At 34.5% G+C, this 16378-nt stretch overlaps 1 protein-coding gene across 1 annotated transcript in view; it reads left to right on the top strand.

The window, feature by feature from the left end:
- SLC26A7 (solute carrier family 26 member 7) overlaps nt 1-9940 on the top strand; it is a 308511-nt gene extending 298571 nt beyond the window's left edge. Inside the window, exons 17-20 of the mRNA XM_057734289.1 lie at nt 3706-3806; nt 8638-8692; nt 8775-8878; nt 9905-9940. Of these exons, the coding sequence (XP_057590272.1) occupies nt 3706-3806; nt 8638-8692; nt 8775-8878; nt 9905-9940 (296 nt within the window). The remainder of the gene's footprint in view (nt 1-3705; nt 3807-8637; nt 8693-8774; nt 8879-9904) is intronic.
- The last annotated feature ends 6438 nt before the right edge of the window (nt 9941-16378 follow it).

Genomic DNA, 16378 nt, shown 5'->3' on the forward strand with positions numbered 1-16378 from the left:
AGAACTGAGAGGATATTGTGTAAAAGAAAATGTCACTTATTTTTGGAAAGACTTCAGAAATGTCCATTGTATTTAAATTTTCATTTGAGTGCATTGGTAACTTTGCCATTAAAAATATCTTTTTATTTACAGAAAACATCATGAATTGCTTCTCTTAAAATAGCTTACTTGAATTATTATCCACAACTACATGGATGGCGCAATTCTTTTGTTTTATTTTATTTTTTTTGACAATCTGAAAATGTGCCTGCATTTTGATTAAAGGAACAGAAAAGAGGAACTTCAAATGTAAAAATGAAAGACAGAGCAAGCACAGTCTGAAACAATGGAAGGAAAATTTTTGTTTTGCTATTGATTAAACCCATTTTCATAGTTAACAATCTATCATCACTTAAATTATGAACTGATTACAAGAAAATATAGAGAATGGCAAGTATAATTTACAAGTGAAATAAATGTGATAGGATAGAAAAGAAAAAAAAACTTTTCTTAAATAATTTTCTGTATCTTTTTACCACCATTTCCTAGTCATTTAGATCTAGTGATCAATCTCTCTAAATAATATATGCATAGTTTTTTCACTGGAATATTAAGTTCAGATCGACAAGTAAGTTTCTTATGAACTAGTAGTGGCTTCCTTCAGCACTGAATTGATAAAAATTCTGAGATCTTCTTTGACTTAAGTGGAAAAAAGTACCATAATTGATTAGCCATGTTTGTCTTGCTAAGGAATGGGGATGATAGAACGCATGCCATAAAGTTAGTTATAGATAATAATTTATGTACCTCCTTAGTTGCTAATATTTTTCAGATTATATTGAATATAATTCAGTATATATTCAATGACAATTATATTTTCTAGGAAATAAAGAATAAGGCTTAAGGATCTCAAAAATTCATAGTTTAATTTGGTGGATTAGATATTAATAATAACTTTTTCTATATACAGTTTTGGAGTAAGGATTTTAGATTTAGCTTATTTTGAAATATGTACTATATTATAGAAGACATATATCATTTGTTAAGAACAATGCTGTGTAAGGAGATGGAAAAAAGGACTTCACTAATTTTGTTATCAAATTGTATGATCATTGTCATTTTAAGATTTATTGCTAAATATGTCAGAGGTTTAAGTCATTTATTTAATCCAAGCCATTGAATTTTAAAAAAAATTACTCATTATTTTCTTTGTGTTTAACAAGAGTACCCAGATTTAAGTAGTGATGTGCTGGTAAATCTTTGACAAATAACTCTTGGAATGGAGGATATGGCAAGGGGTGATGGAAAAGCACTGATTTGTTGCACTTGCCAGTTTCCATGGTGTAAATATGCTCTCATTAAACATGGAGCTTGAAAAGATATGTATACAGTTGACATGCTGAAAAGATGTCAAAAGAGCTGGCCTGATGTGTCTTTTAAAAAATCATATACATTTTGTTTTCTAAAACAGATATATTCAGGAGAATTGCATAGGAACCCTTCAAATTTTGAACTCCATGGTACATTGCAAACAGTTAGTCTCACCAAAGCTTTTTATATCTAACTTTGTAGGGAAATATCTAATCCATTATATATATTTTATGTATGTATATAGCATGTGAATTATTGAACTTTTGTAGGAAAGCTTATCCGATATTTAATTATTAGAGATTCTTATACTCTGAAAATTCAATAAAAATTTTCCAAATTGGTTAAAATTATATTTATGAATCATAAAAAATTTGCAAGGAAATACATATCACAGATAAATAATCAGCCAAATGTCTTAGCATATCTTTTAGTATTGATCTAGTAATTCTGCCTCTGTGACTCTAAATAAGGTGGAATAAAAGTATCTCTAAATTAATTAATGTAGTGCCAACCTGTGTGTGTGTGTGTGTGTGTGTCTGTTTGTGAGACTAGGAGATAAAAGGAATAAATACCAATCAACATTCCACTGTCTGTCTTTGCTTAGGATACATATTTTTATTTTTCCTCTGATCTTAAACCCCTCTCCAATCTCTGATAACAAGCAGGGACACATTATATATCTGAGGTTATAAATAAGAGCCTTTGTACAGTAGGGCTAGGTTCTATTTTTATTTAGGCAAATATTGAATGGTAATGATTACTACCTAGTGGTCAGTGGAAGAGCTAAGTTGTGGTCAATTTTCATTTTGTTTGAGGTTCTAATTTGCCATTTTGAACCAGTCTCATAGCCTGAATCTGTACTTACTCTCAGCCCTCCTTCTCATGGCAGAAAAAGGGAAACAGAAGGCACTACTGGAGTGTGAGGCATGTGGTAGGTCCCCAATAAATATTGATTGAATCGGAGCAGAAGAAGTTTGAGATCTTAAACTATCATTTGTGTTTAATTAAAGCTGTCCATATGATTGGAATGCTTACAACTCCATATTGTTTCTATTTTTTGTAATTAAATATACCCTTCCAGGCTACTTTTGCATGAAGCCTTCCCTGATTGCTCCAAAGAGACTTCTTGTAAATTTCCATTCTCTTTCATTTTTAATAATATGTTATGTACCAATATTATCGTTGGCACTCAAGGATAAACTCCTAGAAGAAAGGAGTAGGATCTTGCACATTTGTATCATTCCCTTGATTTCAAAAAATTTCTTGAACATGCTCATGCTCTATAGTTATTATTTCAATTAATAAATGTGAATATATATCTAAAGATGAAACTTGGAAACAAACCCTGTACATGAATATTGCTTTTAAAATACATTAAAAATTACTTTGTAGCATTTCTTAGTTTTTAAAAATACACAATTTCCCTCATACTTCCCTTCAATGCTAATTAAGAAACCACCATAGTCCCATTTTTCTGTAGCCACTACAGAGGAAAATCATGGACATTTTAAATGGCAAAACTATTCCAATTAAAAATTTATATTTTCAGAGAATTTCATAATAATAAATGAATTGGAGTTTATTTGAATTCCCCCCTACTAATGATGGGGGAATCTTAGCCTATATCATCTGCTCTCAGAGCCATATCACTCCTTAGAGGGACCTCAGACATGGTGGCCTGTCACTGTTTAGAAATATGTCATTTCACATGAGGAAACTGGCCCTGAGGATATCAGTGGAAAAGAGGTCATGAACTCCTAATTAAAAAAAAAGAAATTCCCACTAGGTGCATTCAGAGGCAGATTTACTAAGAACCAAAGGAAGTTTAATTTTCAGGGCCCCTCACACAGAATGCTTCTAAGTCTGAGGGACAAGCTCCAAGACTGACTCTTCTCCTTAGTGTGACTTGAAAAGTATATAAACTTCAGACACCATAAAATAGGGCTCTACCTCTGGGCATACCCATGAAGGAAACTGTGGGATATTGTGGAAAGTGTACTTTGAGAATGTCTTGAGGCCTAGATTCTAGGCTGTGTTTGGCACTAACTTGCCAAGGATCCTTTCAGAATCATCTAAACTTGCTGAGCTTCAGTTTGTTTATCTTGAAATGATACTGGTAATTAACCTAGCCCATCTTCCTGTCTGAGTTATGTAATAACTACCTGAGATAACATTTGGACAATCAAAAATCAAAGAGTTCAAAAATAATTAGTAATTAACTGAAAAATGTAAAAATTAAGTGTTTGGAATTGGTCTTGTTAAACATGAGGCCACTGTTAATCTTCCCAATGTTCAACAAACTCAAGAGTAAAATCTCTAAGAATTCTTCCTAACTCGACTCTATTTCTCCTGTAGAAGAAGCTACACAGTGCTGCTTAAATCAGAAGTGTTCTTTAATCCTGGATTGCAGTGGATTGACCTTTTCTGATTATTCTGGAGTCTCCATGCTTGTTGAGGTATTTGCACAGCTTGTGTTTGGACTGATTCTTTCCCTTCTCTTTAGTAACAGCGTTTTCACCAGCCTCTCTCTCAGCTCTGGGGTCTTGACCCTGCTTGTTTCAATACTCATCTCACCCATTCTCCCCAAAGGACATAGACTTTATGCCTCCCACTATAGATTTTTGGATCCCATGAAGTTTCTAGCTGTGTGTGAATCTGGAGGGGGTGGAGAGAGTAGAGGTGGGTATTCATGTGGGGAGTTAAAACAGAACATAGACTTGAGATGTAATGGGCATACCACATGCTCGGCAGTCAACTCCTAGGCTTCTAGAAATAAGGAGAAAAATTCCTTCTATGAGCATGTGGCCTGATTGTGGCAGGATGTTGTCTCTCACATCGTGGATTGGTACAGTCTGACCTGAAACCATTCCTGGTCTCTGAAATAATGCCCAATGCAGGGATTTTTCTCCATTCTCTCAGATAGTGGTGTTTACTTCTCCACTGCATGTCCTCCATAGGGTCTCCACGATCTTGGTTGCAAAAAATAAAACAGTTTTATTTCTTTAAATCTGAAGCCTCCATTTTTTTAGGTGGAACACCTAATTTTGCCAATTCAAGGAAAATTCAGACACTTCTGGAATTGTTTCCTCTTTTTTTTTTTTTAGTAAATACTAAGTCAACAAGGAATGTACTCCCTTTCTTATTTCCATTTATTTTCTCCTTCAGTACACTAAATATGGGGGAGGATTGTGAAAATCAGGCATTGTCTGTTTCTCAGCTGTCCTCAGTCCTCTTTTAGCGTCTGCTGTGTGGAACTCCCTTCACCTTGCCTTTGGCTCTTTGCTCGCCAGTGGCACTCTTACTCTGGCCTCTTACAGTCTCCTGCTGTGTGAGGCTTTGTATTCAGCCAAAAACTTAATCATAACCTATGGCAATTTCTGGAGCTTTTTCCCTGCATATTTCCCTCCTTTTCATTACTTTCTCCCATAAATTTCACCCACTCAATCCTTCCTGAATGCCAGTTCTTTCTTCTCAGCTCAGTGAAGTGGCTGCATTTTGCGTGGGTCCCCCCGCTCCCGCCACCATCATGTAGTGGCCCACAAACTGCTTTGCAGCAGAAAGCTGAGATGATCTGAGAGCTCACCCCATTTGTTTTCTGTCTCTCAGAGAACTCAGTCCTTTGCTCCCTATTCCCATTGCCTGAAAACAGTTTGTATATTTTGTCCAGTTGTCTACTTATTTATGGAGGATAGGATAGTCTTTATATTAGTTACTTATCATGGCCAGAAGTCAAAATTGGACATTAACTTTTTTAAAAAATAAATTTATTTATTTATTTATTTAATTTATTGGTTGTGTTGGGTATTCGTTGCTGCACACAGGCCTTCTCTAGTTGCGGTGAGCAGGGGTTACTCTTCATTGTGGTGCACGGGCTCCTCATTGCAGTGGCTTCTCCTGTTGTGGAGCATGGGCTCTAGGCATATGGGCTTCAGTAGTTGCAGCACACGGTCTCAGTAGTTGTGGTACACGGGCTTCGTTGCTCCGCGGCATGAGGGATCTTCCTGGACCAGGGATCAAACCTGTGTCCCCTGCATTGGCAGGTGGATTCTTAACCACTGTGTCACCAGGGAAGTCCCCATATTGTAGATTTTGATTGTTTTCTCATGGTGTTGCATAACTGTGTCTCCATTCATATTTTAAATTTGAAATTTCCAACCTTTCAAACTCAAGATAGTACAAAGGTCAACTTTAGTTTGGCTTTCCTGTGAAGATGGGGTAGGACTATGTGAAGGGAAGCAGCTTACTATGTGACAGTCAGAGTGTAGTCTCAGATCTATCACATCTTCTGGGAGGTGTTAGGGAAATTGTCTAACCTGTCTGGATCTCACTTTATTCATTTTGTAAAAATGAGAGGGTGATTTTGTTTCAGAATTAGTAGATATTCAGAAAAGAAATAAATTATGCCAAATAATTGAAGTTTAAGTATCCTAAGCCTTAAACCTAGTGGCTCTTTTTGATTGTCACCCTTTTCTGTGTGTAATATGCTTTTATTTTCTTGTTGCTCACCATAAAATCTTTGCACAATTTGGCATAGGGTTCAACCTCAATACTTTTCTTGCATCTGAATCTAGACTGTAAACAGATAGTGCCTCATCATGGGAGGGCTTCTTTTGTTTGGCACTTTTATTTACCAAGGTCCAGAAAAGCGCTGTTAAACCTGTGTGTATAAGGATCATCTGCGGAGCTTATTTAAGATGCAGTCTTTCGAATGTAACTAGACTTATAGTGATCATTTTGGAATGTATAGAAATATTGAAACACTATGTTGTGTACCATAGTATTGTTGGTCAATTATATGCTAAAAACAAATAAACGAACAAACAAACATACTCATAGGAAAAGAGATAAGATTTATGGTTACCAGAGGCAAAGGGTTAGGGGAGGGGGAATTGGATGAAGGCAGTTAAAAGGTACAAACTTCTGGTTATAAGATAAATAAGTGCTAAGGATGTAGGTACAACATGATAAATATAATTAACACACTGTATGTTACATATGAAAGTTGTTGAGAGAGTAAATCCTGAGAGTTTTCATCATGTGGAAAAGATATATTTTTTTCTATTTCTTTAATTTTGTATCTATATGAGATGATGGATTTTCATTACACTTACTGTGGTCTTCATTTCATGATGTATGTAAGTCAAATCTTTATGCTGTATACCTTGAACTTATGCAGTGCTGCATGTCAATTATAACTCAATAAAACTGGAAGGAAAAAAATGTGGTCTTCTGAGTCCTGGTTCTGGCCCAGGAACCTTCATTTTAAACAATGTAGGTTGTCCAAAGATCATGTTTTGAGAAACACTGGACTAGGATTGTCCTTTTATGGGATAATCTGTGTATATTTTTTATTTAATTGTATTTAAAATTTGTTTTTGAATATACTCCAGTATTTATTAGCTGCCTTCTCTAGATACTGCAAATCAGGACTTAGTGTTAGTAAAGAGGAAGAAATGGTTACTTATTCCCACTGAGTTTAAGATCTAAAGTTGAAAATTCAGAGGAATTCAAATAATCTAGGTATTGGGCATCCTGAGAAAGAAACTTTTAAAAATTCATCTTAATGGTTTTAAAATACCACACAACAGAATGAAGGAATAAGTCAACTGATGCATTTTATTTTTAAATTCGCAGAAATTGACATTTGCCCTTCTGTATATGCAAAACCAGCAGTTTTGTATCAGTTTGCCATTTTTAGTTTCCTATTACTATTTCGTTTATTTCGTCATGGTTACAGTAAATTATGTTACGAACATAGAATTTAAAGATAGACAAACACTTGGTCCAAATCTTAGCTACATAACTAGTTCTAGGATCTGTGTTTAAGTATTTGTTTGCTTTTCTGTAAACTAGAAATAGAAATACCCACTTCATCAAGTGTTGTTAAGCTTAGAAATGACATATTGCGTATAAAGCATTTTAAAAAGTATGTACTCAATAATGCTAGCTTCTATTATTTGTTCTCATTTGGCAAAAGTCATCACTGCAACTAATATTATTTCTTAGTTCCTGCCACCATGAAATAGGGTCCAGAGTAAAGAGCCACAAAGTCTCTTCAGCCATGCATGTCTTCCTGCTTCCCAAAAACACTCCCTGGATTATTTTCTTAGTCACTTTGGTATAAGGAACATTCTCCTAAGAGTTATAGGTTGAAGAAAATGGAGTGAGTCCTATTTATTCTTCTACTTAGGCCACTGGAGAGGTCAGTGAACAAGAGTAGAGAATATGTTTATCAGCATCAGCAAACCACCCGTAGCATTGTGTTTGTGCATCACTGAGCTTGAGGAAGAGTAAAACACTGACAGATCACTTATTGTCATTTTAACTTACAAAACAGGAGTCATTTATACAATGGCAAGTCTCAGACCATGTATTATTTATTTGTTTATTTTTTGCTTGTTTATTTTTTGCTTGTTTATTTATGCTCAGAGTGATGTCTCCTATTATTCCATAATTCTTCTACCATAGAAATTAACTGCTTATGCTGGAAGAAAATAAGGGAAATTTTTGGATGTACCATGCATACTCTTAAAATGTTTTGTAAATGCAGCATTCTACATTTTATATGTATGATACTTTGCTATTATATAACCAAATCCATTCTACTGTTACTAAAACTTCTAGATTTACTGAGTTTTGTGGGCTGACTTTGGTCTGGACGAATTTAAGATCAGGGCCTTCAGTAAGGTTGTTACTACTTGAGATTTTCTAGGACTTAAAGAAGGTAAGACCCCGCAGTATGTCAAGAAAATTAGTTAGGATCTCTCATCTTGATGGACAATAAAAATGGAAGTTGGACAATCAAACTTGGCTTTGATTATAGTGATGTTCTCAATTTACTTTCCATGGATGGGGTTTAGAGAATCCATGAATATGTACAAATTATTGTAAAATATTAAAGTAAGCTGTCGGTCGGCAGGTTTCATCATATTCCCAAATGGGTACTTGACTTCCAATAAAAGATGATTGAAAACAGTTTTATATCATTCTTATGAGGAACAAAAAGTGGTATTTTCACTTTTATTAAATAAAGTGGAAAATGTAAGCAGCGAAACTTAGTTACTTAAATGATAAATGCCTTGCTGGCATTCATCTTCCTTTACTAAGATCATCTGTTTTAGAAGCAGGTCTGAGTATGCCTGACTGTGTTACAATGCCTCCCCCTGGTGGTGTGACATCATAAACATTGGCTTTTTGTACTAGAAATTCCGCCTTCTGAAACTCAGCGTATTCCTTCCTGCCAGCTATCCTGAATTAATTGTGGGTGTACTATTTTAATTCTTCCAGATTTACATGGACTGTAAGGACAAGAGTGTGGATGTATCATTAGTCCACTGCACAGGTAAGGGAGTATCCTTGGCTAACAATGGACATGGTCCTTCTACTGTTCTACGTATCCTTGTATCACTTGTGCTTTCTTACAGCTTCCTTGATAAAAGCAATGAAATACTGTGGAAACCTAGATTCAGAGAAACCAATTTTTTTTGAATCAATATCTGCTGCAGTAAAAAATATCCATTTAAATAAGGTGAGTTGAGCAAGTTTGTATGCCGGAATTATAAGAAAACTGGAATGTAGAATAAAGGGCTTTGCATTTTTTATACAGCTTATTATCCCACTGACATCTAAAAACCTTTTAAAATGTGCCTCTTCCTCAGGGTCCTCTGCTACAAGTAAAGGAATTTTTTCATTCCTGTTTTGGACAAGTTATGAACATTGTTTAATAATTTCAATCTATCAACAATATGACTGGTTAGAGGACTGGTGATCGCCTATTAAGTGCAAACTGCTTGCTTATAAAATAAATGCATCTTCCAGGATCCGCTATCTTGGGAATTGCAGTCCACCTCTGTCAAATGCAAAAACTCTAAACATAGCCTTATAGCATTTTGCTCTTGTGATACCCTTTACTCTAAGCTCATATTGCCACCTTTGACTATTTGCAGAGCCCAGAACTCACAGTGTCAAAGTTATCTTACAATACTGGGCTCTATGGTTAGTTTTAGAACTGTTTCTAGAACTTTGACTTCCCACAATTTTTCTTTGATTTAGAATTGTTTTGCCTTTCCTTATCCCTAGAACAGCATTTATTGTCTTCCTGAATCATCCCTATTATGTGCAATTAGAACCGTATGTATTCACAAAATAATAATATTATTATCATAATTTCTATTAGTATTACTACTACTACTATTATATACCTAACATTCACGAGTGCTCATTATGTTCGCGGAATATGCTAAGAGCTTTATCTGTATTACTTCACTAAATTTGCCATAATTTGCATAGTAGTAGATACTATTATTTAACATATTTTTAGAAATGAGGAAACTAAGGGAAGTTATACCATCTGTAAGTGGTAGAGTCAGTTTCAAAGTCCACAGTCTGATCTGGAACTTGGAGCTTTAAACTTCAATACTCTGATGCCTCAGAGAATATTCATTTTCTTAGCTGAGCTGGACAGCTTGCTTCAGTTACTGCTGTTCTTTGACTATGGTATCAACTTAAGAGTTAAATAAGTAGCAGGTGCTAATTTCTTCCCCTTCTATTTCAGAATTTGAGCAGACTCAGTGACCACAGTGAAATCTGAGACTTTTGCTCTTTTCTTTAGCAACTGCTCCAAGGAGGCCATACTCAAGTATTCTGCATAACCTTTTTTGTTGTGTAGATCCTACAAATGACCTCTACTACCACGTGTGATATGACTTAGTAATCACATAACCACGGCTCAAGGTTTGCTAACAATTTTATCTAATCTTTGTTAGTAAGCAAATTCACTTTGTAGGTTATTTTATAGTTATTTTACAAAAATCAGAATGCGTTTAGTTTTAGTGTACTGAAAGATAAACGAATTTATTTCCTTTTTTATACCACAGTATTTTGTGTTAATTCAGTTTTGTTGTAAGTATATTTGTAAAAGTGAGAAATAATTTGTCATATAAGAGATTTAGAACATTTGCAAGCCATTTGTAAAAATGCAGGATCATCTGTAACTAATATGTAAAAACAACTTAGCAAGTATGCCATTTTCCCCTACCAAAAAAAGCCGTTAAATATCAATAAGGTTAAATGTTACTTCATGCAATATGATTATGAAATTTACAGAAAGTAAGTCAAACAAAAACAAATGACAAACTAGAAACCATTCTTCTCTGTGCTTTTCCACGCTTGGAAGTCTTCAGGAATGTTTTTAAAGTAATTAGTATCCCAGCGAAACCAAGTGCTTGACATTAGTCTGTTTTGCTGTGAGTACTGGAAATGCTTAGAATCTTCAGACCTTATAGCCCTAATTTCCACATTCCCATCCCATAAAAGTCTCTGTTTTCAGCTTAAGTTTTATTGGAACCAGAGGATGTGGAAGTTGCACATTTTATGTTTTTTCACAAATATGATTTTTAGATGAGAAAATATCACCAGTAGAATAGCTTTGTGGTATTCCAATATAGGATTAATTATAGTAGTTTGGGACTTTCCTATTGCAGAGAAATAGTTAATATAATATGATACATTTATCTCTCTAGATCCCTATTGATAAATAGATCTCCATAGAATGCTTTATTTTTTATTTTGTTAGAAGGGAGCTTAAGTAAGTGATTATCTGTAAACCCACTAAACCAAGAGGGTAATTGACAAATAAACACCACAGGCCAGGCTGACTTGTATAAGTTATTGTTTTCATGTTTCTACATATATTTTCAATCACATACAATTATATAGTTTCATATTTTTACCTAGCAATTTGATTACCTATGAAGAAATCTTACTTTCAAAGATAGGTGTAGATACATGCTTTAATCTTAAGGCATTTTAACTGTTCTAGAAATTAACAGTTAACAAAAAGCGAAGTACTTTAAAGTGAGTTTGAGAAATAGTTTGAAAACAAAATTAAAAGTCTGGTAATTTAGGTGTTTTGTGGACATCTGTAAGAGTAAATTCTAATATCTGCCAAGTGATGTAATGGCCCCTAGCAAATGTGTAGTAAACGTTCACATGACCCTTATTTTTACCATTAAGTCCTATGCAGACAATGTAATAAAATGAAAGGGGAATAATAAACATTTCAAATTCTCATAACTTATTTAGCCATGTCAATTTTGATTGACATGAACTACAGAGGGTAGATTTTGTTCCACAGGAAGCCTCAGTCCCTTTATCACTAATTTGGATGGACATGCGTGAAGCCAACTTTTCTTCCCATCAAATACTGTTCCAAATAAAGGTGGAAGTAATAATTAGAAGTAAAATTTCCTTAAAAAAAGGAATTTCACTCTCCTTTTCTGATTAAATTATTCCAATGGTAGATGGTGGCAACATTCCCCTTCTCTAATCCTTTGGTCATAAGCACATAAACATGAGTCAAGGGAAGTTAAGAAAGAAAATATATTTTGCTATGTATAAATTAACATATTTCTGTGCAACTTTAGCCTGTTATTAAATTCATGTACTGTAGGCATTTTCTAATTTGTTAAAGGTTATGGACTATAGATGGCATTAAAATCATTAGTTAATCAATGAATGGTTTCTTCTATTTTATTATTGAAGCTGACACACAATTGTCTGAGATGTATTTGAATGCATTTCACTGTTTATATTAGACATTTAATGGGTAAAACTTAAAAGCCAACAACTTTGGTGTCAAATGTTATTATTTTCAAAGTAAAGGAAGACCAAAATATGTACCATAAATAATCCTTTGTTCTAAGGCTTATCCTGCATACTAAGGTCACAATGACTGTAGACCTGGAGGAACTCCCTGGAATTGAGTTTTGAGAGCTCATAATTGAATATGAGTTTTAGACACACAAGATTCTAAAACATAAATGCTTATTTCAAAGCAGACATCAACAACAGAAGAACTATAATATGGTCCTGATGCTAGAGTGTTTCTAGTCATGCTGAATTATTTTTATGAGATTAACTTACTTTTGTATATGATGAACTACTTCCATATTACTTATTATGGTAAAATAAAATTGGAAAAAATTAAAACTGACCTATAAGAGTGTTAAGGACCTAATAGAGTGACATATATAAATTAACCATAAAGTATATAACCAGGAAAAGACTGTTAACATTACATTTATGCAAATTAAATGCCCTTAAATTTTACCATTTATCTTTCATTTTAAAGGTTATTTGCCCCGATTATATGATTCAAGTGTTATAAAGTCTAACTTGAATTACTTTGCTGTAATTTATGTGACAGATCGCTATTGTATAAATGTGTAATGTAATGAGGAAAGAGATCTCTCTTTTTTAATGAAAACATTAATGTGTTAATACCCTGTATGGATAATGTTTGACATTTAGTGGTTACCAAAATATATTAGTATGTTGTTGAACATACGTATGCCTAGAAATGCACGTTCTGCATTCTGTGGGATGATCATCTAATTCAATATAGAATATGCTTTTTGGCAGTGATTTTGTTGCCAGGTCTTCAATAGGGAGTTAAGTGAGGCTTGTGCAATCCTAAGATTTTTAGTTAAAAATCATATTGTCCAATATGCCACACATACTTTTATATTTTTCAATGCATTTAATTATCTTTTAAATAACCCTTTGCACTGACTCAGCATATAACAACCAATTTACACGGAAATAAACTGAAATATAATGACTATTATGCTTAAATGGATTTGTGTCCATTATTTCAAAGTATGTACTCTCCTATAAAGCAAATAATATGTTTTGCTTTCTTAGACTGACCACAAAGTATTATGTGTTGAAAATTCCTGGATTCAATATTCTTTGAAATTTGCTCTTACAAAATTTAAACCTAAAATTGTGAGATATTATAAGTCAATTTATGGAAGGCTAATGAAGTTACTTTTTGCTGCAACACTACATTTAGACAATCCTTTCACACCAGGTTTAAATCCTTTTGGTTCTAATTTTAATTAATATGTAATTTAATTTTTTAATTTGTTTGAGTTCTTCATTTATATACTATTGCTTGTCTTTCCTGAGTTTCTAGGCCGAGTTCAATATTCTCCAGTATTTTAAAGGTTACTGCTCAAAGAACAAGAAGATAAGGCACTCTTTTAGGTGATGGAGGTATGGCAGTGAATAAAGCAGAAGAAAAGTCCCTGCCTTCATGGAACTTACATTCTAACAAGGGAAGACAAAATAAATGGGATAAATTTTAAATACCTTTATTATAAGTTAAATGATAATATGTGCTAAGAATAAGAATAACTTAAGGAAAGTATGGCAGAAAGTGTGTGTTGTGTCCTGAGACAGGGTGGCAGGAATAGTGACCAATGGGAATGTCTCAGCAGGCTACTGTAATAAAATACCACAGACTGGAGAGCGTAAACAATAGACATTTATTTCTCAAAGTTCGGTAGGCTGAGAAGTCAAAGATCAAGGTGGCAGCTGATTCAATCTGGTGAGAGCTTCTTTTCTGATTTGTAGACAGCTACTTTCTTGCTGTGTCCTCATGTGATGGGAAGAGAATGTCTCTTCTAAAGAATCCTATCAACCTATAAGCTTAGGACTTCACCCTTATGACCTTATTTAACCTTTATTACTTCCCTGTATGCTCAGTCTCCACATACAGTCACATTGGGGGGTTAGGGCTTCAATATATGAATTTTAGGGAGACACAAGTCCATAGCAGAGAGTTATAAATTTCTTATATATTATGTCTTAAAATTAGGCTTACTAGAATTTTATTTATATTTAATATAATGTGATGTTTTTGCAGCAAAAACATGATAAGTAATTGTGAACTGTCAGGTTAAAGCATTTCAATGCTAGAGACTGTAGGTTAGCATAGATATTACTAGCCATACCTGGCTACTGAGATGAGATTCTGGCCATGAAACGTGAAGTGGTCAGGAATGGGTTTGCAGTATTCCAATGGTTATTCATAAGCTGCGATATTATATTCTGGTGATGGTTTCTAATGATTAACCATCCTGTTAAGAAAACTGAATTGAGTTAGTTAGCTTTCCTTTAACTATCATACTGTTTTAGAGAAAATAACAGACGTGCTTAATTCTACCAGTTGTCACAGAAACAGGTGCAGAACAGAGTCCTGATGCTAACTGCAGTGAGAGCTTTCCACTTTTTTGTTTGTTTGTTTCTTTGTTGTTTTTTGTTTGTTTATTAAGAAGGAAAGAATACAAGGTTACTACAAATTAGCTAAGTGCTCTGAAATTATAGCTTTCAGAGTGCTCATCATGTAAAAATCCTCACTCATTTTCTATTGATTCAGCAACAGGAAGGTCATTTTGGTCAAACTTATTTTCCTTTCTGTCCTAAATAATGACAACTCTCTCTACTAAGTATAGAAAGCTTTTTAGTATTTTTTCCTATTTGGAGCCTCTTGTTTTTATGGCCACATTTAAAAATTGGCTAATGAATAAGTCCAGGAAGAATTTATACTTAACAAGAACAATTGTTGCATTAAAAAAATAAAATGCTTCAATTAAAAAAAAAAACTAGAATTGTGTCTTTATTTCCTTTGCTTCTAGAGCTGCCTTTTTTCCCTTCTTGATTTTGAAGCAATTTCTGGCCTTGTGAGGGTAGAAAAGTAAGGAAAGATGGACTCTTTTAGACTGTAATGTTTTCCAAATCAATTTCCATATTTAACAGCCCTATTTCTACACTTCCTTACATCTTGATTTATATCCTATAGAGTTCTCAAGCTTCCGTGCTCCCTATTTTCTTAAATTTGTAGTAAGGGATCTATTGTTTAAATAAAGGTGTCTTTCCTTAGGCTAATGATGCCTGAGAGAGTATGGGGAAGGGAGAGCACCGAATGTAATGCCTGGACACTGGATGGCTTGAGGGGAGGAGGAAAGACTGAGGATAAAGGCAGGGAGTGAGTAGATGAGGAGGAGGTTGGTTGGCATGACTAACCCTATGATTTCAGGAATATGTAGCTGTCTCCTGGATCTAAATATATACTTCATCTGTCTTCCAAGGGGCCTGAGATTTTCAGCATTAGCCACTTATTTAGGCTGGAATAAATATTATAAGAAAGGAAGAACACACGCAAGCCCTGCCCTGCCTTGTGTTAGCTTTAGGAAGAATTAGTTCATCTGATAAGCTTCTGACGTTGTCATCAAGGGCCGGAAAAAACAAAGCACAGAATAAATTTTGATGAGGAGGGCTGGTTAGAAATCTCTTTTGGAGTTCAGAGTGCTGCTGAGGGCAGAGATGAAAATGATGATGTGGCTTTGGGAGGCAGGCTGAGCAGTATGCCTCAGAAATGCTTGGATGACCAGGGCCACCCCTCCCTCCCTCACCCCACTCCAAGACACAGACATGGTGGAACTGGTGTTTATGAAGCCAAACACAATTCTTCCCACCTATCATCTTTTCCTGGAGCTTGGACCCATGCCTTTTGCTTTGGCTCTGGAATTAAAATTTGAGAATAGCAGTAAACTGCCAAACATGGAATTGACACACAATTCTTGTCATGTGTAAACCTTTTTTTTTTTTAAGTTGCTCCTCTTCACTCTGCCAATGAAAAGATTGAAGTAGTGAGGGTCTCACTTAACAGATTAGAGACAATTAATTAAAACCAAGAAAATTATGCCAGCTCTCTCCTATATCTCGGTTGAAATGTGATCCTTATAGTATCTGCACAAGAATCACCATGCGTATTTTCTACATATGTAGATTTAAGCACCCTACCCAAAACCTAGTGGATCAGAATTTCTTTGGGGTGAATTTGAGAATAAGAATTTTTAAAGAATCATCCACTTTTGTTTTATACACTAAAGTTTGGATTCACAGTCACAAAGGCTTTCTTTAGTCTGATATTTGAAAGAAGCCCTGTACTCTAAGTCTTAGGCCATATGTGTTCACCACTTGCTTTATGTGGGCTTACGCACCAGTCACAGTGTATTGTAGATATATAGTGGATCTATAGTGCTATTCTTCAGTAACCAGAACTGAGTATAACTTGTCAAATTCACCATACTTTTTGATTAATATGAGTTTGTCAGAGTCAGAAAGTATCTGAAACATATTATCCCTCTTGGGTGAATTGCTTAAGGCTGAAAGTTTGTAT

This window comes from Hippopotamus amphibius, chromosome 5 (assembly GCF_030028045.1).
Source record: "Hippopotamus amphibius kiboko isolate mHipAmp2 chromosome 5, mHipAmp2.hap2, whole genome shotgun sequence".
Lineage (NCBI taxonomy): Eukaryota > Metazoa > Chordata > Mammalia > Artiodactyla > Hippopotamidae > Hippopotamus > Hippopotamus amphibius.